This window comes from Bos javanicus, chromosome 12 (genome assembly GCF_032452875.1).
Source record: "Bos javanicus breed banteng chromosome 12, ARS-OSU_banteng_1.0, whole genome shotgun sequence".
In the NCBI taxonomy this organism is placed as follows: Eukaryota; Metazoa; Chordata; class Mammalia; order Artiodactyla; family Bovidae; genus Bos; species Bos javanicus.
Genome location: NC_083879.1, coordinates 47,643,031 through 47,670,434, shown reverse-complemented (window position 1 = coordinate 47,670,434; position 27,404 = coordinate 47,643,031). Strand labels below are relative to the sequence as shown.

General features: G+C 37.1%; 1 protein-coding gene across 3 annotated transcripts in view; it reads right to left on the bottom strand.

Annotated features, from left to right (window-relative positions):
• Positions 1–27,404, bottom strand: part of PIBF1 (progesterone immunomodulatory binding factor 1) — a 234,868-nt gene that overhangs the window by 130,067 nt on the left and 77,397 nt on the right. For all 3 annotated transcript variants that reach the window (XM_061435063.1, XM_061435061.1, XM_061435062.1), the window contains exon 10: positions 24,410–24,508. In XM_061435063.1, coding sequence (XP_061291047.1) covers positions 24,410–24,508 — 99 coding nt within the window. The remainder of the gene's footprint in view (positions 1–24,409; positions 24,509–27,404) is intronic.

Sequence of the window (27,404 nt, the reverse complement as noted above, 5' to 3'; positions counted from 1 at the left end):
GTATGCAGCCTTTTCTAACTGCCTTCTTTCATTCAACATACTATGTTTTAAAAGATTTACCAATGGAATAGCGTGTTGAGTAGTTGGTTCTTTTTTTCTTGCTGGGTAGTTTTTCAGAGAATTAATGTACCTGACTTTGCTCATTCATTCACTATGGGATGTGTATTTGGGCTGTTTTCAGTTTTGGATCATTATGAATAAAGCTGCTATAAACATTTACATTCAGGCCCTTTGTGGACACATGTTTTTATTTCTCTTGGGTAAATAACCAGAAGTAGGACTGCTGAATCATACAGTAAGTTAATGCTCAACTTTATAGGAAACTGCCAAACTGTTCCCCAAAGTGATTGTACCACTCCACATTCGCACCAGCAATGTAGAGACAGTCTGGCTAATCCACAATCTTGCCACCATCTGGTAATATTTGTGTTTTAAAGTCTAGCCATTCTAGATTGTAGCATTCTGGTTATTGTGGTATCTAATTGTGGTTTTAGTTTTCATTTTCCTGATGAGTGATGATATTGAGCATCTTTTGCTTATTGGTTATTTGCATTTCTCCTTTCATGAAATGTCTATTCAAACCTTGGCCACGTTTTTTTTTTTTTTAAAGTGGAAATTTTATCTTTTTAATTAAGTTGTAAGTATTCTGGGTACAAGTTCTTGATTAGATACGTTTTGGGCAAATGTTTTCTCCAACTCCGTGATTTGCCTGCCTTTTCCTTTTTTATCAGAAGAGCAAAAATTTCCTTTTTCATGAAGTCCAGTTTAACAACTGTTTTCTTTATGGTTCACACTCTTTGTGTCCTATTTATGTGTTCTTTGACTAACCTAAGGTTAATAAGATTTTTCTGTATTTTTTTTTGTGTGTGTGTGTGTCTGTTTGTCCTTATATTTAGATCTATGAATGCTGCTGACCCATAAAGACCCATGCTTATTTAGGTCTGCCTTACTTTTTCTCAGCAATATTTACTAATTTTCAGTGTCATGTACTTGCTTCATATTTTGTTAATTTTATCCTTAAGTATTTAGCATTTTTGATGCTATTACAAACAGTACTAAAAAACTTTTAATTTTCAAAAATTTCAACTTCTTATCACTAGTATACAGAGATATAATCAACTTATTTTCATCATGACCCTGTGTTCTGTAATCTTGCTAGACATTAGTTTAATAGCTTGCTTGTAGATTTCAGCTACGATACTTTAAGAAAACAATCTACTTCAGCCTTAATTTCCTCACTTAAAAAATAGCCATTTGTGAGAAATAATAAAAATTGAGAAAAAAAATCAAAGAAAAAAAAACCTCTCAAAACATTTGACACAGTATCTAATCCACAGAAAGTATTTAGCACTTATTAAATCTCCTCGCAAATTTCACAGTTCTTACAAGATTCAGCAATGTTGACATGTCCCCAGTTTTTATCTTACAGTCCTAATCCTTCTCCCAGGCTTGAGATCCTTATTCCCATTTACCATATTTCTATTATGTCAATGATATGTTAGAGCTTCAAGTACAAGTCCTAAATCAGTATCATAACCCTCATTCATCCGTGAATCACTTCTGCTTTCACAAAGTCTTATGAAATTATTGTCAACTTTACTACCCCAAATTTTGTAGAAATCACTGATAACTGCCCCCAAACACACAAACCTAGTTAGTTACTGAATCTTTACTAATCACAGTAACTACTGTTTAATGTTGATTATGTGGCAAACTCTATGCCAAACACTAATTTAGTCTTCACAACAATTCTATGATTAAGTTACTATTATTGTCATAGTATACATGAGGAAACTGAGGCACAGAGGTTAAACATCTTTCCTAAAGTCATGTACTCAGTAATGATGGAGCAAGTATCACGACCCAGGCAATCTACATCTGGAAACAGTAATCTGAAACATAAATTATATTGCCTCTAATATGTGCAGACCATAGGATCCACTCGTTTGTAGAGATAGTAGGATTGGGTGCTGTTAAAATGACATTTGGGGAAATCCAAGAAATATTTAATGATCCATTAAAATAAGCACCCTCAGCATGATGTTCCTAAAAAAAAAAGAAAAAAACAGGTGCAAAGAGGCCAGGAGCAAATGGGAAACAGAATGACGACTGTGTTATTCAGCTGGGCTTGTGAGCGAAAACTGCAATTTAGAAGTCTCTGGTAGATAGGAATGGAGAATGTGATCAGTTTAAGAGAGGTCATTAAGCCCCAGTCCCATCTTAACTCCGGATGGCTCCTGGAGACTAAATACATCACAAAGACTAAAAAGAAGTGCAAGTGATCTCCAACCCTGTTTTTCTAGTCACAGGAAAAGAGGAAATGGAAGAGCAACCTGTCTTCATGACTGTTAGAGATTAGAGACCAGAAACTAGAAACATGACCAGAACAATCTTGGAACGGGAGCCAAACATATTAAGAATTTCTTTTCTCTGGGAGAGGAAGTGTGGTGAGTAGAGAACAGGGTAGAGAAATCTCCACAAGTCACGAGTCCCTAGCTGTATTTCTGAAACCAATTTTCCCATCTATTCCCTTGAGCTATCACACCAATTGAGGCCATGGTTACCTGTCACTTGAGTGTCAGATGCTCCCATTCATGGTATCTTGAATTACTCTGAAATATATATATATTTCTCTGAATATATATTCAGCTCAGTTCAGTTGCTCAGTTGTGTCTGACTCTTTGTGACCCCATGAACCACAGCACACCAGGCCTCCCCGTCCATCGACTCCCGGAGTCCACCCAAACCCATGTCCATCGAGTCGGCGATGCCATCCAACCGTCTCATTCTCTGTCGTCCCCTTCTCCTCCCGCCCTCAATCTTTCCCAGCATCAGGGTCTTTTCAAATGAGTCAGCTCTTTGCGTTAGGTGGCCAAAGTATTGGAGTTTCAGCTTCAACATCAGTCCTTCCAATGAACACCCAGGACTGATCTCTTTTAGGATGGACTGGTTGGATCTCCTTGCAGTCCAAGGGACTCTCAAGAGTCTTCTCCAACACCACAGCTCAAAAGCATCAATTCTTCGGCGCTCAGCTTTCTTTATAGTCCAACTCTCACATCCATACATGAGCACTGGAAAAATCATAGTCTTGACTAGATGAACCTTTGTTGGCAAAGTAATGTCTCTGCTTTTTAATATGCTGTCTAGGTTGGTCATAACTTTCCTTCCAAGGAGTAAGCATCTTTTAATTTCATGGCTTAATACCAAGTTAATTACCTAAAATGATTCTCATCACATTACCCCTCACAACTCACTGAAGTGAATATAAGCTCTTTGTTTGTTATTTCAGGCCTACCAGAATATGAAACTATCTGTCTCCTCTGCCTAACTGTACATATGCCAAATCAGTTGACTAAATTATCTGTTATTTCCGGATAATCCCTTAACTGTTTTCCTTCTACATTTAGGAAGGCTTATAAAGTGTTGGGAATGCCCTTCTCTCAGTTCTGCATATCACAATTCAAACTTCAGATGCTTGTTTCACATACCTCCTCCTCTAAAAGATCATTCCCCATACTACTTTAAAATAAATAGGGACATTGATAGACCAGTATAGATCCTTGAGATACAGAACATTTTGCTTTAAAATATAAATATGTATATAAAGTTATTCTTTTAGCTCTTTGGAAACAGAAATCGTATCTTAAGAAATTTTTTCATCTACAGTGTTATGCACAAAGGTTCAATACTATTGAGTTGAATACTTTCTAGTCCATTGTAAGAAAAATTTAGAGAGAGATTTTAGCTCTCTATTATTCTTATCATAGTCCACACCTCACCAAAGAGAAATCTGAGTACAACATACATTCTCCTCTGAAAGCATAGGGAGAGAGATATTTCTCTTCTACTTCCTGAGGTTCACAGAAAAGTACAGCATTCATAATGTTGGCTCACATTTAAAATAAAAAGAAATAAGGTAAGCAATGTTACACATTTGAAATTGACAGGAAGAAAGCCTTAGATTCATTCAGATATTAAAGAATTGAGAGAAGCAGAGAACATTTCATAAAATTGTTGATACTCAGAAGATACTCAATTCTCACAGAGAAGAGGCAGTCATGACAATATCCAGTATATTCTCCCCTGGTGGCTCAGTGATAAAGAATCCGCCTGCCAATGTAGGAGACGTAGGTTTGATCCATGGGTTGGGAACATCCTCTGGAGGAGGAAATGGCAGTTGACTCCAGTATTCTTGCCTGGAGAATCCCATGGACAGAGGAGCCTGTCAGGCTATAGTCCAAGAGGTCACAAAGAGTCAGACACAGCTTAGTGACTAAACAACAATATTCCATGATACAGGAAAATGAGTTTAGCTGTATAGAGTTTTACTTTGGGTACACAATTATGTATGTACAAATTTATAACATTCATCAGATAGTATCAGCAATTAAAAATTCTTAGACGTGTTTATAAATTGCATCATTTTTATAAATCAAATTCATAAAAAGAAAAATGACACCTTTTTCACAGTCTATTCAAATGAACCCCAAGAATTACAATTGCTAAACTTTTTATTGAAAGCTTATAAAAAGTGTGAGCCATTAATTCAACAATGTGCTAGTGCTCTCTACCATCAAAGACATATGTATAGTTTAAGCAGGCATAAACTTCAGCTGTATCTTGTTGTTCAGTCTCTCAGTCATGTCCGATTCTTTGTGACCCTATGGACTGCAGCATGACAGATTTCCCTGTCCTTCACTGTCTCCCAGAGTTTGTTCTAACTCATGTTCATTGAATCGGTGATGCCATCCAATCATCTCATCCTCTGTCGCACCCTTCTTCTCTTGCTCTCAATCTTTCTCAGCTTCAAGGTCTTTTCCAACGAGTCAGGTCTTCACATCAGGTGGTCAAAGTATTGGAATTTCAGCTTCAGCATCAGTTCTTTCAATAAATATTCAGGGTTGATTTCCATTATAATTGACTGGTTGGATCTCTCTGGTGTCCAAGGGACTCTCAAGAGTCTTCTCTAGCACCACAGTTCAAAAGCATCAATTCTTCTGTGCTCAGCTTTCTTTACAGTCCAACTCTCACATTCGTACATGGCTATTGGAAAAACCATAGCTTTGACAATATGGACCTTTGTTGGCAAAGTGATGTCTTTGCTTTATAATACACTGTCTAGGTTGGTCATAGCTTTTCCTCCAAGGAGCAAGCATCCTTTAATTTCATGGCTGCAGTCACTGATGCAGTGATTTTGGAGCCCAAGAAAATAAAGTCTGTCACTGTTTCCATTTTTTCCCCATCTATTTGCCATGAAGTGATGGGACTGGATGCCATGATCTTTCTTTTTTGAATGTTGAGTTTTAAACCAGTTTTTTCACTCTTCTCTTTCACCTTCATCAAGAGGTTCTTTAGTTCCTCTTTTCTTTCTGCCATTAGAGTAGTATCTGCATATCTGAGGTTATTAACATTTCTCCCGGAAATCTTGATTCCAGCTTGTGATTCATCCAGCCCAGCATTTTGCATGATGTACTCTACATATAAATTAAATAATGTGTCACAGGGTGACAATATACAGCCTTGACATACTCCTTTCCCAATTCTGAACCAGTCCGTTGTTCCATGTCCGGTTCTAACTGTTGCTTCTTGACCTGCATACAGGTTTTGCAGGAGGCAGGTAAGGTGGTCTGGTACTCTCATCTTTAAGAATTTTCCACAGTTTGTTGTATATACTTTAATTTGTAAAGGTAGTTCTGCTTAAAATTTGTGGGACGAAAACTGGTACATAAGTCTGCAGAAAGGCTACTAGAGCTTACAATTTCTTATAAGGGTAATGATTAATATTTAAGGGAGATAAGACAGCTGAGCAAGAGGTGGTTTTTATCATGATAAGAAGCATTATTTGCTATTGGATAACACATAATTGTACAGTAGCTAGTAACATGGAAAACTGGCTAAAAAATTGTTATCCTTTAGAAGCATTCAGTTCATGGTGTTAATTTTCAAAAATTAGAGACCAGTATCTTAGTTAAAGAACTTGATTTATATTTTACAAGTGCTATTACTTTGAGGTCCAAAAAAAAAAAATCTATGCTTACTATACACAAATGATTGGATTTCATAACACATTTTCCATTTAAACATCTGTTGACTTATTTCTGGATCAAATGCAGTTTAACTAATGGCAAAAGATGAGAAATGAATAAGAATAGACATGTCTTGTGGTACCAACATACAGAACATTCCATTCTCATAAATGACAGGCTATTAACCATAGTGTGATTTTCCTCTAAACTACTTTAAAAAACTATTTCAAAGCTAACATTTCATTGTCATTTACAGGAATATGAATTCCTCTACAGGTTTACATGTGGACAGTCTATCTGACCTGAATGATCTGGGTGCACCCTTGCCTGGAGGCTGGGAGATGTATTCTTTTGGTCATTTTCCATCTCTGTGATTTTGGACAAAAAGTATGTTAGAAATGATAGGCATCATTACATTTGGAGTATCTATGAATATTCTCGCTAACAGAAATTCATCTTTGGGGTTTCAGTGAATTAAAGGAAAACATCTGAATTCTAATAATAGATATGTGGATGTCAGTTAAGTTTCGCTGTTTGAAGATCTATTAACTCATTTCCTACTTTTGACAAATGTACAGATTAGACTTCTAACTTGTAAAATAAAAACATATTGCCTTTAAGTTAAAAAAATCCATTAAAAAAACACATGGATATATCACTGGGCTGGCTAAAAAGTTTTTCTGTAAGATGTTAAGGCAAAATCCAAACAAACTTTTTGGCCAACACAATGTTTTGAAACTCTCAAATAATGCAAGGGAAATCCCAATAGTATGAATTACTAATGATTAAAATAAATGGTAAGTTGAGGAAAGGGACCTCCTTCATCCAAGAGTTTTGTAACAGTCAAGGTTATCCATCTGCATGAAACAGTTTTACCAGATCTAGTCAGAGACTGCTTCAACCCTTTGTCTTCATTGTGCTGAATAGAGAATACACAATTAAAGTTTAAAAGTCAACTAACTGGAGGATGAGAATAAATAATAATAGTTAACATTTATTGAGAATTTAAACTGTAAAATAAATATCATTTCATTCTATGATGCACAGAATTATATGATGTATAGTTATGTTTCTTTCTTCATTTACAGTAAAGCCCTTTAACGGATAAAAGGAATTGAGAATATCTTCACATCTGGTAACAATGATTTCTGGAATTTCTTCATACTAGTAACAATGATTTCTACAGAAGGAGAAACTAAATGATCACGTATCCAGCATATGACATAGAAATAAACAGGTTACACATACATTTATTAAAACCAGAAAGGGCTAAAAGTTAGCTGAATGAAAAAAATGAGTATAACAAAAATAAAACATGGAAGTCATTATATTATTAAAAGATCTTACTTATTGAATCTTAAGTATAATAAAGCAAAAAGTACTCGCTATATAGAAGAAAGCAATTATATGGTCTAAATGAAGTTAATATAGCTTAGCTTAAAGCTGTATTTCCACACTCTGTTAAAAACATCCAATTCTGTTTCTTTACCTCAGAATGTAAGTGCCATGATGTTCTTAAAGAAATATTATTAGAAGTAGGATATCTTTTAATTCAGAATAAATATATGTCACACATCATATTGCACAAAGGCTAGAATCTATAAGGTGTCATTTAAGATCGAGTAATTTGCTCAATGTCACATTAGTAGGTTGAAAAGATAATCCAACTTTATATTAATTCAAATGACTTAAAAGGCATATGGAATGGGTTGAATGGTGGGCCGTCCCCAAAATATATGATCATGCTCTAATATTACCTTACATGGAAAAAGGGTTTTTGTAGATGTGATTAAGCAAATATGCTGATAGGAAGAGCCTGCCTTGGGTTATTTGGGTGGGCCCTAAATGCAATCACACATATCCTTATAAAACACATACAGAGGAAAAGGTGATATGAAAACTGGCAGAGACTAGAGGAGATGTGGCCATAAGCCAAGGAAAGCAAGGAATGCCTGGAGCCCCAGAAGATGGAAGAAGCAAGGAACAGAGTGTCCCTGGAGCTTGTGGCGAGAGCATGGCCTTACAGACACCTTGGTTTCAGACTTCTAGCTTCCAGACTGAGAGAATAAATTTCTGCTGTTTTAAGTCACAAAGTTTGGGATAATTTTTTATGGCAACCAAAGGAAATTAATACAGTATCACTGTGAATTTTGTTATTGTTTTTAACATGCATACTGGAGAACAAAAATGTACATATTGATGCTGTTTAACATCACACATGTTGTGCTTCATATTCTGCTTACTGATGGAGTGACACAATTCTGTGGCAGAATGAACACCGGGACGGGAACAAAGAGAACACATATCTACTTCTATTGCTGCTCCTTGTAACAATATAACTCCGGACAAGTCATATAACCTATTTAGGATTCTTTCCTCATCTGCTAAATGAGTAGAATGTTTTCAATAACTAAGGTTTTCCCAGCTCTAAACTTTAGGCAACCTTTAAAGTTCCCAAAAGGAATAAAAGCAGAGTGTAAACATTTTTATGATAAAAATAAAGATATTAAAATTGTAACACTGGACAGTTTGATCAACTGAAATCTGCCAGAAGACTGTAAGATTCACAGGATTGCACAAATTTATAAACAGGAATTATTAAATACTCATCATGTGTAAAATTCTCCATAAAATATTAACTTTTACAAAATTCATGTAACACCATTTATATGTCCAGAAATGTGTCAGGCTCCACGTAATATAATCGAAAAATAAGTCTGAATGGTTTATAGAAACTGAACTACTACCTATTATATGGCCATTAAAAAAGTTAATACACTTAAAACCCTTAAACAGTGCTAGGCACAGTAAGAGATCAATAAATATTAACTTTATTACCTAGAATAAATCTCATTTTTTCTTGAGTGCCTTCTATCAATAAGAAGAACGTTATAGCACTTTAAGATAATATTAGGAGGGTTATGCAGTAACAAAATTTTTAAAAGCTTAACTATCTGATTTTTATTCATGGCAACCATTTCTTATTCCTTCAAAACATAACACTTCCAATCAATTCTGTTTCCTTTTTACTGAAAGAACTTTTCATAATGACTGCAGTACTGAAGTATAATTTAGAAGCAGTCTCTAAAACTGGAAGTAATGTTCATCTAAATATGCCTGCCAAGTTTAAAAATGTATTAGGAGTTAAATTGAAACATGTTGAAAATGACTCATTGTGGACCAGAATATACACTGTAGGAAATAAGAGCTCATTTACAAGTGGGAGAAATACACTCACACTTCATCTGTGGTAATTCTCTGGACTTTCCTTCCAGTAAACATCATATTTTAAAATAATCGTGGAAAATATCTTACTTTTAACTTAAGTTTTTATGAGTTGATTTAGTCAGCTGGCATTCCAACTTTTTACACATATCTTTTTTTGGACACGGATATATTTACCAAATGTAAATCTATGAAAATTTCCCCCTAAGCAACAGAGCAGCAGCCTATAAAGAAAGCTATATAAACGCACGCGTGTGCGCACACACACACCCACCCACCCACACATACCCCTCTCTCTGATTCAATTCATATACATAATGACTGACCAACTACGACTCTGGATTTCTAAGAAAGCATCTTGAAAAATGTGCAGATATATGATGATGTGTTTTCTTTCATTTACAAACACACGGTATTGATAAGTCACCAGAAGAGCAAGTGCTTTGAGTTCTTTTTCTAGCAACACTTACATATTTGTACTGATTCTATCTACTCTCTCCACTTGGGACCAAAAATTACAATTTGTGAGGCAACTGGTTAGATTTAGAAAAGATGATAGAACCCTCTCATCCTCCTCCACTCACCTCTACAAAAAAATAAAATAAAAGGTCTGCAAGATGAATGGACCTGAAAGCTTGATCTTACTATCACCATATTCTCACTAAGCTAATTAATGAGCTACATACTGAACTATATCTTTGATCATAGCTTAATGTGGCCTTAAGCTAGATTCAGTGAAAAAGTGCACACTTTCCCTGTGGCAAATGTGATGCCTAAATATTCCGGAGCATCTCTTCATTGTGTATATATTGTCATGGCAGAGGGATTCTCAAGGCCCTGAATTATTATTTTAAAACAATTTTAATAAATGAATTATTCCAGAATAGTTTTAGATCCTGTGTTATTTTTCACTTAAAAAAAAAAACCTTTTGCATCTCTTTTGTTTTGGCAATGCGGGATCCTCGTGACGGCACGAGGGCTTTCTTTAACTGCAGCGCATAAGCCTCTCCTGTGTAGCACATGGGCTCCACAGCCTGCAGACAGTAGCCGGGCGCACAGGCTCTAGAGCACGCAGGCTTGGCTGCCCCACAGCATATGGAACCTTAGTTTCCCGACCAGGGAATGCATCTGTGTCCCCTGCCTTGTAAGGTGGATTCTTAACCCCTGGATCATAATCACAGTCCCTCTTTTTCCTCTTTAAATAACTGGAGTTACTACTTACTGTGAAAAGAATATAGTTTAATTTTTGACCCAAATTGTATTTCCTTTTCTATATAATAGGGGGTCCATCACACTTAAAATTGCCAGAAAAGACACATTCAGTTGTCTGTCATGTTACGAATTTATATTTTCCGTTTTATGCTTCTTTGATGTTTGCTTTGTTATCTATCTTTTGTTATAAAGTCTATGCTTTCTTTATCTTTTCTCTTTTCCTCTGGCAATATGCAAGTATACTGTCTGTTTTCAGTTTAATTAATGTTTTCTTTCGTAACTAATATGTTTAAATATATATTTGTTGATAATGCTATCGATTCTTATGAAGTTTGAGGAAATTATAATTATACAATATTATATATATTATATACACACTATTTCCCTCTCACCATCAATTCTCTAATTTTAGTCGCAAGTCGCTATTTTTGCCTTTACTTACGTTAAATTATTATTTTTATGCTGTAGTTTCCCCTTAACTATTATGATTACAATGTGTTTTGAAACCAGAATGACAACAGTTATTATGATTTAATTTTACATTAAGTGTTCACTGCCAGTTCTTTTACACCTTAGCATCTCAATTCATGAGTTCTTTGATTCTTTGGCTGTGGTGACATGCTTTTAAAGCGGCTTCAGTTATGTTTGACTCTTTTGCGACCCCATGGACTGCAGCCCACCAGGTTCCTCTGTCCATGGAATTTTCCAGTATTCCAACAAGAATACTGGAGTGGGTTGCCATTTCCTTCTCCAGGGGATCTTCCTGACTCAGGGATCGAACCTGAGTCTCCCATGTTTCCTGCACTGCAGGCAGATCCTTTACCCTCTGAGCCATCGGGGAAGTTCAGGTTACACTTTTAAGTAGGTTTTTTTTAAGGAGGGGACATGGGTAACAGGTTTCCTGAGTCCTCATAGGACTAGTGACTTTTCATTACTCAGGATGCAAAAATGTCACCCCTCACATACTTTAACTTCCTTGAATCACACTCTCATTTTATCTCTCTCAAATAATTGCTACCTTCTAAAAATTACTTTCTTTATTGCTTATTTACATGCATTCTGATTTACAACATAAGAATGTAAATTGCACTGAGACAGAGACCTTTTGTTAAATCTTCAATTCCATGGTCAAGAAGTGCTTGCTTAAAGCAGATGGTTAATAAATATTGTCAGGAACGTCCCTGGCTGTCCAGTAGCTAACACTCTGACCTCCAATTCAGGGGACTGGGGTTTGACCCTTGGTAAGGGAGCTGGATCCCACAATGCCACCACCAGGACTCTGAATGCCCCAACTGAGGATCTCATATGCTGCAACTAAGACCTAGGGTTGCCAAAGCAATCAACTAATCAATCGATATATTAAAAAAAAAAATAATACTGCTAAACAAATAAAGTACACAATTATGGAAAGAGAAAATTAATCTCAACCCGTATTTTGTTCCTTAGCAAATGACTTACTTATCCAGTCCAGATACTTCTAATAATGTTCCTTTAAGTTATATTTAACAACTTCACTTGGATTTACTGCACTGTTGTCCTATTCTCTCCACACCACCCAGAATGTGGTGAGTTCTGCTAAACTGCAGATCCTTATCTCAGAAAGAATTTTCTTCTTCTCTATCTCTAAATATTTTTTCCTCTTCCATTGTTATACTGACACATAACTTTCTCCTTTTTTTTTAAAATTCTTCTTGATACACTAATTCTCTGAATGTGGATATATTTTGTCTGTTCTCTATGTCTAATATCACTTCACTAAATGTTTGCATGACTTTTTCTCTTTCTGTTTTTGTTTTGGTCTGTTTCTGATTTAGAAACCTCCCTTTTCAAATTATCAATTCAGTGTTCTGGATCACCCTCCCTCCTTTTCCTATCCTCACTTTATTCTTTAATTCCTTAATAAGATTTGTGCATCATCAGTTCAGTAGAGTTCAGTCGCTCAGTTGTGTCCAACTCTTTGTAACCCCACGAACTGCAGCATGCCAGGCTACCCTGTCAATTACGAACTCAAAGAGCTTACTCAAACTCATGTCCGTGGAGTCGGTGATGCCATCCAACCATCTCATCCTCTGTCGTCCCCTTCTCTTCTCGCCTTCAATTTTTCCCAGCATCAGGGTCTTTTCAAAAGTCAGCTCTTCGCATCAGGTGGCCAAAGTGTTGGAGTTTCAAGCTTCAGCATCAGTCCTTTCAATGATTCAGGACTGATTTCCTTTAGGATGGACAGGTTAGATATCTTTACAGTCCACGGGACTCTCAAGACTCTTCTCCACCACCACAGTTCAAAAGCAGCAATTCTTCGGCTCTCAGCTTTCTTTATAGTCCAACTCTCACATCCATACATGACCACTGGAAAAACCATAGCCTTGACTAGACAGACCTTTGTTGGCAAAGTAATGTCTCTGCTTTTTAATATGCTATCTAGGTTGGTCATAACTTTGCTTCCAAGGAGCAAGGGTCTTTTAATCTCATGGTTGCAGCCACCATCTGCAGTGATTTTGGAGTCCCCCCAAAATAAAGTCTCTCACTGTTTTCATTGTTTCCCCATCTATTTGCCATGAAGTGATAGGACTGGATGCCGTGATCTTAGTTTTCTGAATGTTGAGTTTTAAGCCAATTTTTTCACTCTCTCTTTCACTTTCATCAAGAGCCTCTTTAGTTCTTCTTCACTTTCTGCCATAAGGGTTGTGTCATCTGCATATCTGAGGTTATTGATATTTCTCCTGGCAATCTTGATTCCAATTTGTGCTTTCTCCAGCCCAGCATTTCTCATGATGTACTCTGCATATAAGTTAAATAAGCAGGGTGACAATATACAGCCTTGACATACTCCTTATTCGATTTGGAACCAGTCTATTGTTTCATGTCCAGTTCTAACTGGACTTGACCTTCTTGACCTGCACACAGATTTCTCAGGAGGTAGGTAAGGTGGTCTGATAATCCCATGGCTTTAAGAATCTTCCACAGTTTCTTGTGATCCACACAGTCAAAGGCTTTGGCATAGTCAATAAAGCAGAGATAGATGTTTTTCTGGAATTCTCTACCTTTTTTGATTATCCAACGGATGTCAGCAATTTGATCTCTGGTTCCTCTGCCTTTTCTTAAACCAGCTTGAACATCTGGAAGTTCATGGTTCACGTACTCTTGAAGCCTGGCTTGGAGAATTTTGAGCATTACTGTGCTAGCCTGTGAGATGAGTGCAATTGTGCAGTAGTTTGAGCATTCTTTGGCACTGCCTTTCTTTGGAATTGGAATGAAAACAGATCTTTTCCAGTCCTGTGGCCACTGCTGAGTTTTCCAAATTTGCTGGCATACTTAGTACAGCACTTTAGCAGCAGCATCTTTTAGGATTTGAAATAGCTCACTGGAATTCCATTGCCTTCACTAGCTTTGCTTGTAGTGATGCTTTCTAAGGCCCTCTTGACTTCACATTCCAGGATGTCTGGCTTTAGGTGAGTGACCATACAATCGTGGTTATTTGGGTCATAAAGATCTTTTTTGTATAGTTCTTCGATGTATTCTTACCACCTCACCTCAATATCTTCTGCTTCTGTTAGGTCCATATGATTTCTGTCCTTTATTGAGACCATCTTTGCATGAAATGTTCCCTTGGTATCTCTAATTTTCCTGAAGACATCTCTAGTCTTTCCCATTCTATTGTTTTCCTCTATTTCTGTGCATTGATCACTGAGGAAAGCTTTCTTATCTCTCCTTTCTATTTTTTGGAATTCTGCATTCAAATGGGTGTATCTTTCCTTTTCTCCTTTGCTTTTCCATCTTTTCTTTTCTCAGCTATTCGTAAGGCCTCCTCGGACAACCATTTTGCATTTTTGCATTTCCTTTTCTTGGGGATAGTCTTGATCACTGCCTCCTGTACAATGGCATGAACCTCCGTTAATAGTTCTTCAGGCACTCTATCAGATCTAATGCCTTGAATCTATTTGTCACTTCTACTGTATAATCGTTAGGGATTTGATTTACATCATACCTGAATGGTCTAGTGGTTTTCCCTACTTTCTTCAATTTAAGTTGGAATTTGACAATAAGGAGTTCATGATCTGAGCCACAGTCAGCTCCTGATCTTGTTTTTGTTGACTGTATAGAGCTTCTCCATCTTTGGCTGCAAAGAATATAATCAATCTGATTTCGGTATTGACCATCTGGTGATGTCCATGTGTAGAATCTTCTCTTATGTTATTGGAAGAGGGTATTTGCTATGCCCGGTGTGTTCTCTTGGCAAAACTGTGTTAGCCTTTGACCTGCTTCGTTTTGTACTCCAAGGCCAAATTTGCCTGTTATTCCAGGTATCTCTTGACTTCCTACTTTTGCATTCCAGTCCCCTATAATGAAAAGGACATCTTTTTGGGGTGTTAGTTCTAGAAGGTCTTGTAGGTCTTCATAGAACCGTTCAACTTCAGTTTCTTCAGCATTACTGGTCAGGGCATAGACTTGAATTACTGTAATATTGAATGGTTTGCTTTGGAAACGATCAGAGATCATTCTGTCATTTTTGAGATTGCATCCAAGTTAAAAAAAAAAAAAGCTTATATTTTCTTTGAGATTACTGGTTAATTAAGGCACCAGGAAGGGCACAGTGATAGATACTGTTGTAGTGTTTCCAAAACACGTATTTGAGGAATGAATAGCTAAGGATTATTTGGGGAGCTTTGTAGGAAGTCCAAATTCCTGGGGACCCTCTACCAAGTAGAGGGAGGCAAAAAAAAAATGTCTTCCAAAAAAACCCCAAAATATCTCTCCAGGTAACTGAAATTCATCTAAATTTTGGAATTACTGATACAGTAAAATCAAGTCTGGGGCACTCTTTTTAGCATTCAAACTGCCTTCATGATGCAAAGAGTCAAAACGAACATGGTAAGCTCTGATCAATTGAAATTGATATTTGTTGAGAATTACTTATACCAAAGACAGTGAATAGAGGCCTTATCTTACTAGAGAGGCAAATATATGGATGAAAAAAACCTCTGACCTCAAGAAAAACCCCAACACTTCAGAGGCAAAGATCTGCAAATTAAACACACAATTATAATGCTAGGAAATAGAAGAGATGTCAATATTTCTGACAGGAACTTAAGGCATGCATGGAAGACAAGATCAATGATTTCAGCCTCACCTCATGAATGTGCATCTACCTGACAGGTGAAAGGTAAGATACACGAGAAAGGGGGAAGAAAAGGTCATTCTTAGCAAAGAATACATATAAAAGGGTGAGCGAGGAAGCACCACACTCTTGCAGAACGTGAAAAGATCTAGTCCTGAGTATAAGGGGAGAATCAAAACAAAGATCTGCAACTGGAAGACAGGCAGGAAGTCTGTGAAGGACTTTAAATGCTAAGTTGTGTGCAGTCTGGATGCCATTCTTCTGAATGACATGATCAGAGCTCTCAGTTTTAGAACATTATTCTCGAAGAATGAGTGATGAAAATAGGACTAAACTCAAAGCGGCAAGATGCTTCAGAGGCTATTATAAATAGTTCGGGCAAGAGAAAAGAAAGATTTGACTAAAGCAGCGGCACCTGGGTTTAAGAGGAGGGACGTGATTAGATATATTTAGAAATTAGAAATAACATGACATTTGTTTAGTTTAAGTGTTCAGAGAGGCCCTTCTGGACTATCCTATCATGATATACCCTACCTGAGCCATTATTCCTCCTCCAATCTAGTTCAGAGCAATCATCAAAACACATAATTATAACAATTATGGATCTGTTTGATTATTTTCCGTCTCCCTCAATTAGGGGAGGGGCAATCTCCCTTCACTGCTTTATTTATGTACATCAACTTCTAGCACAGCAAATGGCACATGGTAGTTGTCAATAAACACTCTTGGTTGAATAAAAGGTAGAGGAGTGAGGGGAAAAAAAGTAGATGTGAACCACCAGCTCTCTTGTTTAAGGGCCTGGGCAAATAATGACATTAGTCAGAATGCAGAACTACGGGAGGAGAAACAGGTCTGGGCAAGAGGACTGACTGAGGGGGAACGATGGAGCAATCAATTAAGAGGCTACTGTACACAATTACAACATGACACCAGTCAAGAAGTAACGAGAAGCTGACCCAGGATGATGGCAGCAGGAATGCAGAGGATTATACAGATATGACAGGGGTTTTAGAAGCTATGAAATTCAGCAAGATTACACAGGGGAACAAGGGGAAAGGATTATTATTCTGGAAGGTCGAACAGAAATAAATGACTTAAAAATGGTGGTATAGTTTATTGATGTGAGGTCAGCTAAAGCCACTTTTTGTTTTGGGAAGGGTGAATGTTGGCGGAAGCTGAGTTTGTTTCAGAAATACTGAGTTTAAAGTTCTAGAAAAACATCGAGGTAAAAATGTCAATCATGTAGCTGGAAATACAGTTTATAAAACGTAAGAAAAGATTCGGTTTGAGTTTAAAAGCACTTTCGGTCATTCCCTAAAGTGACAGGTAAAAGCTGAGCAGAAGAGATTCCAGAAAGAAGAGACATATATATGTATATGATTCAACATATCAAAAAAAATAATCAAAAGTCATTAAAACAAAATAGAAAAGAAAACAAATGAACTGCTTCAGATTAAAGGAGACTGAAGAGGCATGATAACTAAAAGTAGAGCATAATTTTGGATGTGATGTTGGGCCAGAAAAAAGACTGTTATAAAAGGGCATTACTGGGACAATGACAAAAATGTATAAAAGTGTTATCAATGTTATCCTGAATTTAACAAGTGTCCTGTGATTGTATAAGAGAATATTCTTATTCCTAGAAAATAAACTGTGAATACGTAAAAGTATATGATGCATTAAACTATGCAGAAAAAAAAATAATGTGCAGGGGAAGAAGGGAGAGAAAGAAGAGAGAGAGAGAGAATAAGAAGAATAGAACAAATGTAGTTAAATGCTAGAAAGGGGCAGATCTAGATAAAAGACCTAAAGGAGTTCTTTGCATCATTCTTGTAGCTTTTGTACACAAATGAAATTTGAAATAATAAGTTAAAAAAGAATAAGGACTAAGATAGAATGCTAAAGCCCAGTTTTGATTTGATAACAACTCTGAGAGTGATATCCAGTGAAAGTTATTCTGGCTTGAGGAGAGAAGAGGCTTATGCTGCCAGGAATCGAAACAGCTTTCTCTATATCAATTGTTCCATTTACACAACAAGATATGCTGATAACTCTAGTCTATTACTGCATAAAGATGTTCTGTCCCACGGACTAACAATACTGGCATCCATCATTAATTTCCCTGATGTAGTCTTTTTTGTTTTTTGGCTACAGATGCCACCCAGTCCTTCTCTGAGAAAAAAAAAGACTGACAGAAAACAATATCTAATTGTTTTGTGCATGTGTGTGTTTTGACTCGTTGCACGAAAATACTCATGATGTATTCTTTTGAGGAGGAGAATAGGTATATCACTTTAGAACCTGTAGTACCCTTTAAGCCCAATTACAAGCAACAAACTATCCATGAGTGGCTATAGGACCCCCTGGGCCATTGTTTCTGGTGGGACAAGGAATTTCAGATCAGACCAATACCTTATAAAGAAAAAGAAAGATAGATGAGAGGTGAATAAACAAAATCCATACACTGTGATCCAAATATGGGTGTTTCTTATTAGTTCTTTTCAAAGCCTTGTGTCTAGACCAAGAAGGAAGAAATAATTTTCATCTCAGCAATAAATTTCTTAATGTTTTCATGTACATGACATTATATACTACTAATTTCAAAGCCTTTACTAGGAAAGAAATAGAGTCACTTGTGGTAACTTAGGATGTAATTAAACCAGTTTAGAATATTCTATACAAGTGGCCAAATATATGTCAGATGGAACAGCAGCTTAAAAACCGAAAGAAAATTTGAGAACGTGGAGTTTGACTGTTTCAATATAAATGAAACAAACCAATGGGCAAACAGAACATTTCAAAAAAATAAGAGAAATCAAGTAATAACACATAATTTTATAAACTCTGAAAAATCATCAGAGTAGCTTACAATTAAAGAGAGCACTTCACAAATTTTCAAAGAAAAAATAAAATACTAAAAGTTATTTAAGAAGCATGAATTTATTGTATATTCTTTCTTTCATAGAGAAGTATGTCAAAACAGTAACTTAATATGGGATTGAGAATCAAGAATTTCTGCATTCAAATAACAACTATGATGTGAATTAAACATTATGTAGCCATGAAAATTAAGGATAAATGAATGAAATTACCACAGAATTTATTAAGTAAACAAAGTTTAAACACAGTATAAATAATTTTTCTTTCAAATTTAAACATCCTTTATCCCATCTCAAATGACACAAACATTTATGTGCCTACTGAAGGAGCAAGGCAAGACTGAAAAACAAATAAACAAAGATAAAACAATATAAGAATATGACAAAATGTAGAATAAAGGCATGTCAAAACTGTTCTACTCTTGGGGATAAAGCACTGAATGGAAATTTAGGACAGCTGGCTGCTATATCAAGCTTTAAATTAGCCCAATATAACATATGACTCTCTTAATCTACTCACTAGATCTCCTATTCCCTCTTATCTTCTGTCTTCTATAAGTAAAAAATCAGAACAAAATTCTACTATCACCAGAGTAGTTGTAGGAATTGAAATCATAATGTCAAGTAATATTCATTTAACAATATCTACAAACTGAAAAAAAACATTCCAAATACATCAAACCATAGCTAAAAAAAAATTAAAATGACTATAACTGAAAAATAAAGACTTAACTCTGGAGAAGGCAATGGCAACCCACTCCAGTACTCTTGCCTGGAAAATCCCATGGACAGAGGAGCCTGGTAGGCTGCGGTCCGTGGGGTTGCTAAGAGTCGGACACAACTGAAAAACTTCACTTTCACTTTTCACTTTCATGCATTGGAGAAGGAAATGGCAACCCACTCCAGTGTTCTTGCCTGGAGAATCCCAGGGATGGGGGAGCCTGGTGGGCTGCCGTCTATGGGAGTTGGACACAGTTGGACACAACCAAAGCGACGTGGCAGCAGCAGCTGGATTATAAATTTAAGCTAAGATTCAAACACAGGCCTCTCCTATAGGATCCCACAGATATAACAGTGTATTCAAATGTATTCTGTTAACACTGATTGAGTTTAAAAATTTCCCCTTGGGGCAGAAAGAGTCCTCAGAGTGCTTACAGAGATTCAAAGCAACAGAAGGAGAGGTAAAAACTATTCCTGCTCATGAAAGCTGGGTATTTGTTACTTATAATTAAATAAATTATTGAACTTGAATTGGGACATATACAGATCTTTTCTATGCCTGAGAAAAGTCCAATTTGTTTTTGTAGAAAATTAGAGTCTTGAGCAAAAAGCCTTTTTCATTCATGTTTGAAAGTGGCATACCACTTCCTTACATTTCTCTTTATAATAACACAGGTTGTTTAATCATTAAATGAAGCATTTGGTAAAGTAAAACTTTCAACAAAAATGAAAAAGTTGCGATTAGTTATACTTGACTAGAAAATTGTGTATAGACATGTCTCAGGCTTTACTTAAGCACGATTCAGGGAAATCACAGTGCATGTAAAGAATGAAATACATTTGTTTATTCTGATTTTGACACAAAGGAAGCCAGAGTAAAAACTCAACCTCTGAAATATAAAACAAATATTTTTCCTGGGGTTTCAATATATACAAAACATATACATGATATTCCCAAAATATTCCTAAGCCAACTATACTCAAAAGAATTTCAGTGGATATTTAAATATATATAGAGAAAGTATCTTTTTCAAATATTGTGTTAAACACTAGGTTTTTATTAAAAAAAAAAAAAACAGGAAAAGTGAACTACAGAGATTTTAAGATACAAAAATAGCTTGGGTTCACCATTCCTTTTACATGGTAACTTAATCAGTGTATTAATTCTTTCGAACTGTTGTTACAGATAATTTCAGGATCAAAATGGACTTCAAGGACTTTCCTGGTGGTTCAGTGGTTAAGAATCCACCCTGCAATGCAGGGGACATGGGTTTGATCCTTGGTCAATAAACTAAGATCCCACATGTTTCTGAGCAACTAAGCCTGTACGGTGCAACTACAGAGTCCATGTGTTTCAGTGAAAAATCCTGCATGTGCCAAACTAAAACCTGATGCAGCCAAATAAACAAATAAATACTTAAAAACGGAGAGAGAGACTTTAAACTCATCAAGCTACCCACTTGATACTTCAATCCTTATAAACACAATCCTACTGAATGCTTAGCCAGCTGATGCCTGCACATTTCTGTGCAGAACACAGAAATGTGTTCTCCATTTCTGATGGAGAACACTGTCGATGCCAAGGCATTTTGAAAAGCCCTATCAGAAAACTTGGGCTTCCCTGGTAGCTCAGTTGGTAAAGAATCTGCCTGCAATGCGAGAGACCCTGGTTCGATTTCAGGGTTGGGAAGATTCACTAGAGAAGGGTTAGGCTGCCCATTCCAGGATGCTTGGGCTTCCATGGTGGCTCAGTTGGTAAAGAATCTGCCTGCAACGTGGGAGACCTGGGTTTGATCCCTGGGTTCGGACGGTCCCCTGGAGAAGGGAAAGGCTACCTACTCCAGTATTCTGGCATGAAGAATTCCAGGACTGTATAGTCTATGGGGTCACAAAGAGTCGGACATGACGGAGAGACTTTCACTTTCATCAGAAAGCTTATCTTTACTCTTTTTTGTAATGTCTACTCAGTTGTTCCAATTCTACTACTTTAGACCTTACCAAGTAAGAAAAATACCCATCAACTATTTGTAGACAGTTATAATCTGGGCACTAATAGGATGTTTTCTAATCTTTTGAGTAGGTTTGGTCAATTTCCTCTTAAGACCTTTGGTTTAGAGCTTGGGTGCCCAGACCCAGAATGATTCTATAAACAAGATAATTCCTGATCACATTCTAGATATAACTTCTATTCCCATAGAATAGTATCTCCATATGAAAATTTTCCAAGTTGTCTTTGTATTTTAATTCTAAGCTGATACAGAAATATTAATATCTCCTTTTTATATTTTTTTATTTTTTAAATTATTAAAGTATGATAACACATTTACAGGAGACCTGGAAAATTATGAACAAGGTTCATACAGAACAAGGTTACATACAGTCCCACTATTTAATATCTCCTTTTAAAGCACTTTCACTTTATTGAGCTTTGCACATGCTGAACTTTTTTTTTCCTCTTACAAACTGAAGATTTGTGGCACCAAGCAAATTCACCACTGCCATTTTTCCAGTATCTGCTCACTTTCATATCGGTGTCACATTTTGGAGATTTCTCATAATATTTTAAACTTATTATTATTATATTTATTATAGTGATCTGGGATCAGTGATTTTTTATGTTACTACTGTAATTGTTTGGGGGCTCTAGAAATCTTGCCTATATAAGATAACAAACTATTTACAATATTCTCTGAACTATCTTCCTGTTATTAGCTTAGTACTACTTTCATCACTCATTCTTCCAGGGTAATTATTCTAGAACTGGGAACTCTGATCATGTTATTCAACAGAATGGCATACAGAATGCACAGCTTAGTACTTAAAGCCATTCACAGACTTTCTGACTATATTCTCAGGCTCTCTCCCTCTCCTTGGGCCTCCCTATTCCCTGAGACACAACGATACTGAAATTAGCCCTACAATGGCCTCCAAAGTTCAAGTGAAAGGAAGAGGCACACATTTCTCATTTTAAATCAAAAGCTAGAAATGATTACGCTTAGAGGCACACCGAAAGTTGATATAGGTTGAAAGTTGATATAGGCTGAAAGTTAGGCCTCTTGTGCTGAAGAGTAAGCCAAGTTGTGGATGTAAAGGAAAAGTTCTTGGAAGGAAATTAAAACTGTGTCTCCAGTGAACACAAAAATGATAAGAAAGTAAAACAGCCTTACTGCTGATATGAAGCAAGTTTTGGTAGTCTAGACATATGATCAAACCAGCCACCATGTTCCCTTAAGCCAAAGCCTAATACAGAGCAAGGCAACATTCAGAAAACGAAGATCATGGCATCTGGTCCCATCACTTCATGGGAAATAGATGGGGAAACAGTGGAAACAGTGTCAGACTTTATTTTTGGGGGGTCCAAAATCACTGCAGATGGTGACTGCAGCCATCAAATTAAAAGACGCTTACTCCTTGGAAGGAAAGTTATGACCAACCTAGATAGCATATTCAAAAGCAGAGACATTACTTTGCCAACAAAGGTCCGTCTAGTCAAGGCTATGGTTTTTCCTGTGGTCATGTATGGATGTGAGAGTTGGACTGTGAAGAAAGCTGAGAGCCGAAGAATTGATGCTCTTGAACTGTGGTGTTGGAGAAGACTCTTGAGAGTCCTTTGGAATGCAAGGAGATCCAACCAGTCCATTGTGAAGGAGATCAGCTCTGGGATTTCTTTGGAAGGAATGATGCTAAAGCTGAAACTCCAGTACTTTGGCCACCTCATGCGAAAAGTTGACTCATTGGAAAAGACTCTGATGTTGGGAGGGATTGGGGGCAAGTGGAAAAGGGGACGACAGAGGATGAGATGGCTGGATGGCATCACTGACTCGATGGACGTGAGTTTGAGTGAACTCCAGGAGTTGGTGATGGACAGGGAGGCCTGGTGTGCTGCAATACATGGGGTCGCAAAGAGTCGGACACAACTGAGAGACTGAACTGACTTGAACTGAGGAGAGGTAAGGAAGCTGCAGAAGAAAAGTCTGAAGCTTGAAGAGGTTGGTTCATGGGATCATGAAATTTAAGGAAAGAATTCATCTCCATAACATAAAAGTGCAAGGTAAACCAGCAAGTGATGATGTAAAAGCTGTAGCAAGATATCCAGATGATCTAGCTAAGATAATTAATGAAAGTGGCTACACTAAACATAGATTATCAATGTAGATGGAATATCTTTCTATTGGAAGAAGATGCCACCTATGACTTTCATAGCTAAAGAGGAGAAGTCAATGCCTAGTTTCAAAGTTTCAAAGAACAATCTGACTCTTTTGTTAGGGGCTAATGAAGCTGGAGTCTTTAACGTGATGCCAATGATCATTTACTGTTCTGAAAATCCTAGGTGGCCTAAGAATTGTGCTAAATCTACTCTACTTGTGCTCTATAAGTGGAACAGCAGAGTCTGGATGACCCTGGTCTGTTTATAACATGGCTCACTGAATATTTTAAGCCCACTGCTGAGACTGACTACTAAAAAAAAAAAAAAAACCCTTTTCAAAATATTACTACTCAATGACAATGTCTTTAGTTAACCAACAGTTCTAAGGATGGATGCACAATGACATGAATGCTGTTTTCATGTCTGCTAACACATAACATAACTGATTCTATAGTCCATGGGTCAAGGAGTTATTTCACCTTCCAAGTCTTTCATGGTAAAAATAATCATCTACTGATGATTAGCAATTTCACTCTTAGTATTTATATGAGAGAAAAAGAAACATATACCCACAAAAAGACTTGTATACAAACATTCATAGCAGCTTTATTCATAGTAGCACCAAACTGGGAAAAAAAACAAACACCCACTGAGAGGTGAATGAATAAACAAACTGTATATTCATGCCCAGCAAGTTAAGAAATGAACTACTGGTCTAACATAAAATGGATGAAAACATACGATGTTGAGTGAAAGAACTTAGAGACAAAAGGGTACACACTGCACAATTCCATTTTTTTAATCCATGAAGAACAAAACTAAACTATGGTGAGAGAAATCACAAAGTGTTCACCTCTTGATGGGTGGTGGCTGAGACTGACCAAAGGGACATAAGGAAACTCCTTACGGTGACTACACTGTTTTCTGTCTTGTTTCAATACGTACGATTATCACATATGTAAATTATTACATGTACATAATACTTAAATGAAAATTAAACTTCTATTAAAAAGATATATTCTAAAAGAAAGAGTAATGGGAACAAAGATCAAAGTTTCAATGTCTCTGTTTTCAGGATGCTTACCTGTCTAAGAGCTGATCATGTTTTTCTAGAGCATTCTTTTCAGCCATCACTGCTCGGTCCTTTTCAGCCACAGCATTATCCCTTGCTTCTCGGAGGTTTCTAAAATTTAAATATATATTTCAGTTATTCCAAACACACAGTATCCATCTTTTTAAGATTCATAAATGGGTTTGCTTGGAGTCGGACTAACTGATAAATCTTAGGGATGCCCTAGGGGTTGGGTGATCCACAGTCCCTGTAATATGAATATGCCTGGCTTGGTGAGTTTCTCTAGTAGCACACAGCAGCATGGGTAAAAACATGCTCTAATCTTTAAGTGTCATGCTGCCTTTTGCCACAATTTTTCTCAACGCGGTTGAAGGCAGGCTGGCTGGTTTATATATATAGCAACTCATTTAACCCTGCCATAATGTAAAGAGGTAGGTATAATTACCAAGATATTAAACACAAGAAAGCTGAGGTTTTGAGAAGTTAATAAATATAAAATACAATTTCATAGTGAGAGATATAGATATAGAGATACGATATAGAGATCAAAAAAATCCAAATGGAAATGAAGTTTGGGATATGAGCAAGAGAATTGATGAACTGATGGATCCTAGGTCTCACTTGGAGATGAAAGGAAGAGAACACAGAAGGACTGAGATTAGAAGGCAAGGGACAAAGGACTTGAAGTCCTGATAAGATAACCCACAGATTACGAGGAAGTCGTTGTGCAGGCAGGATGGAAGACCAGAGACTGCTGTCAAAAAATGGTGATTCAGAGGTAGAGTAGTGCCTTCAGCCTTGGAATTTTAGTTCATAAAATGGAGTGTGTGACATGAGAATAGCTAAACGAAGCAGAGATGAGATGAAGGTCAATGTTCATGCAGGGCTCAAGGAAGTATGAGGCCACAGTATTAGTCATTCACTTACAGTGCTGATGACAGCAGGAAGTGAAATTGACAGAAAGATACACTGAGTGACAGTTAAGGGGAATGTCCAAAAAGTGGAAGATAAGAACAGCGAGAAATAAGGAATGATACAGCCATATCAGTTGAGTCACTTCAGTTGCTCAGTCCTGTCCGACTCTGCAACCCCATTGACGGCAGCACGCCAGGCTTCCCATTCTATCACCAACTCCGGGAGCCTAGCCTCATGTCCATCGAGTTGGTGATGCCATCCAATCATCTCATCCTCTGTCGTCCCCTTCTCCTCCCACCTTCAATTTTTCCCAGCATCCCAGGGTCTTTGCAAATGAGTCACTTCTTCGCATCAGGAAGCCAAACTGTGGGAGTTTCAGCTCCAACATCAGTCCTTCCAATGAATATTCAGGACTGATTTCCTTCAGGATGGACTGATTGGATCTCCTTGCAGTCCAAAGGACTCTCAAGAGTCTTCTCCACCACCACAGTTCAAAAGCATCGATTCTTCGGCACTAAGCTTTCTTTATAGTCCACTCTCACATCCACACATGATTACTGGAAAAACCATAACCTTGACTAGATGGATCTGTCTAGGTTGGTCATAACTTTTCTTCCAAGGAGTAAGCGTCTTTTAATTTCATGGCTGCAGTCACCATATGCAGTGATTTTGGATCTCAAAAAAATAAATCTGCCACAGTTTCCACTGTTTGGCCATGTATTTCCCATGAAATGATGGGAACAGATGGCATGATTTTTGTTTTCTGAATGTTGAGCTTTAAACCAATTTTTTCACTCTCCTCTTTCACTTTCAAGAGGCTCTTTAGTTCTTCTTCACTTTCTGCCATAAGGGTGGTGTCATCTGCATATCTGAGGTTATTGATATTTCTCCCTGCAAACTAGATTCCAGCTTGTGCTTCTTCCAGTCCAGCGTTTCTCATGATACTCTGCATATAAGTTAAATAAACAGGGTGACAATATACAGCCTTGACGTACTCCTTTTCCTATTTGGAACCGGTCTGTTTTTCCATGTCCAGTTCTAACTGTTGCTTCCTGACCTGCACACAGATTTCCCTGGAGCCAGGTCAGGGGTCTGGTATTCCCATCTCTTTCAGAATTTTCCACAGTTTATTGCGATTCACACAGTCAAAGGCTTTGGCATAGTCAATAAAGCAGAAATAGATGTTTTTCTGGAACTCTCTTGCTTTTTCGATGATCCAGCGGGTGTTGGCAATTTGATCTCTGGTTCCTCTGCCTTTTCTAAAATCAGCTTAAACATCTGGAAGTTCACGGTTCACGTACTCTTGAAGCCTGGCTTGGAGAATTTTGAGCATTACTTTGCTAGCGTGTGAGATGAGTGCAATTGTGCGGTAGTTTGAGCATTCTTTGGCATTCTCTTTCTTTGGGACTGGAATGAAAACTGACCTTTTCCAGTCCTGTGGCCACTGCTGAGGTTTCCGAATTTGCTGGCATATTAAGTGCAATACTTTCACAGCATTATCTTTTAGGATCTGAAATAGTTCAATTGGAATTTCATCACCTCCACTAGCTTTGTTCTTAGTGATGCTTCCTAAGGCTCATTTGACTTTGTATTCCAGGATGTCTGGCTCTAGTTGAGTGATCACATCATCGTGATTATCTGGGTCTTAAAGATCTTTTTTGTATAGTTCTTCTGTGTATTCTTGCCACCTCTTCTTAATATCTTCTGTTTCTGTCAGGCCCATAGCACTTCTGTCCTTTATTGAGCCCATCTTTGCATGAAATGTTCCCTTGGTATCTCTAATTTTCTTGAAGAGATCTCTAGTCTTTCCCATTCTATTGTTTTCCTCTATTTCTTTGCACTGATCACTGAGGAAAGCTTTCTTATCTCTCCTTGCTAATTTTGGAACTCTGCATTCAAATGGGTGTATCTCTCTTTTTTTTTTTTTTGCTTTTCGCTTCTCTTCTTTTCTCAGTTATTTGTAAGGCCTCCTCAGACAGCCATTTTGCTTTTTTTGTATTTCTTTTTCTTGGAGACGGTCTTGTTCCCTGTTTCCTGTACAATGTCACGAACCTCTGTCTATAGTTAATCAGACACTCTATCAGATCTAGTC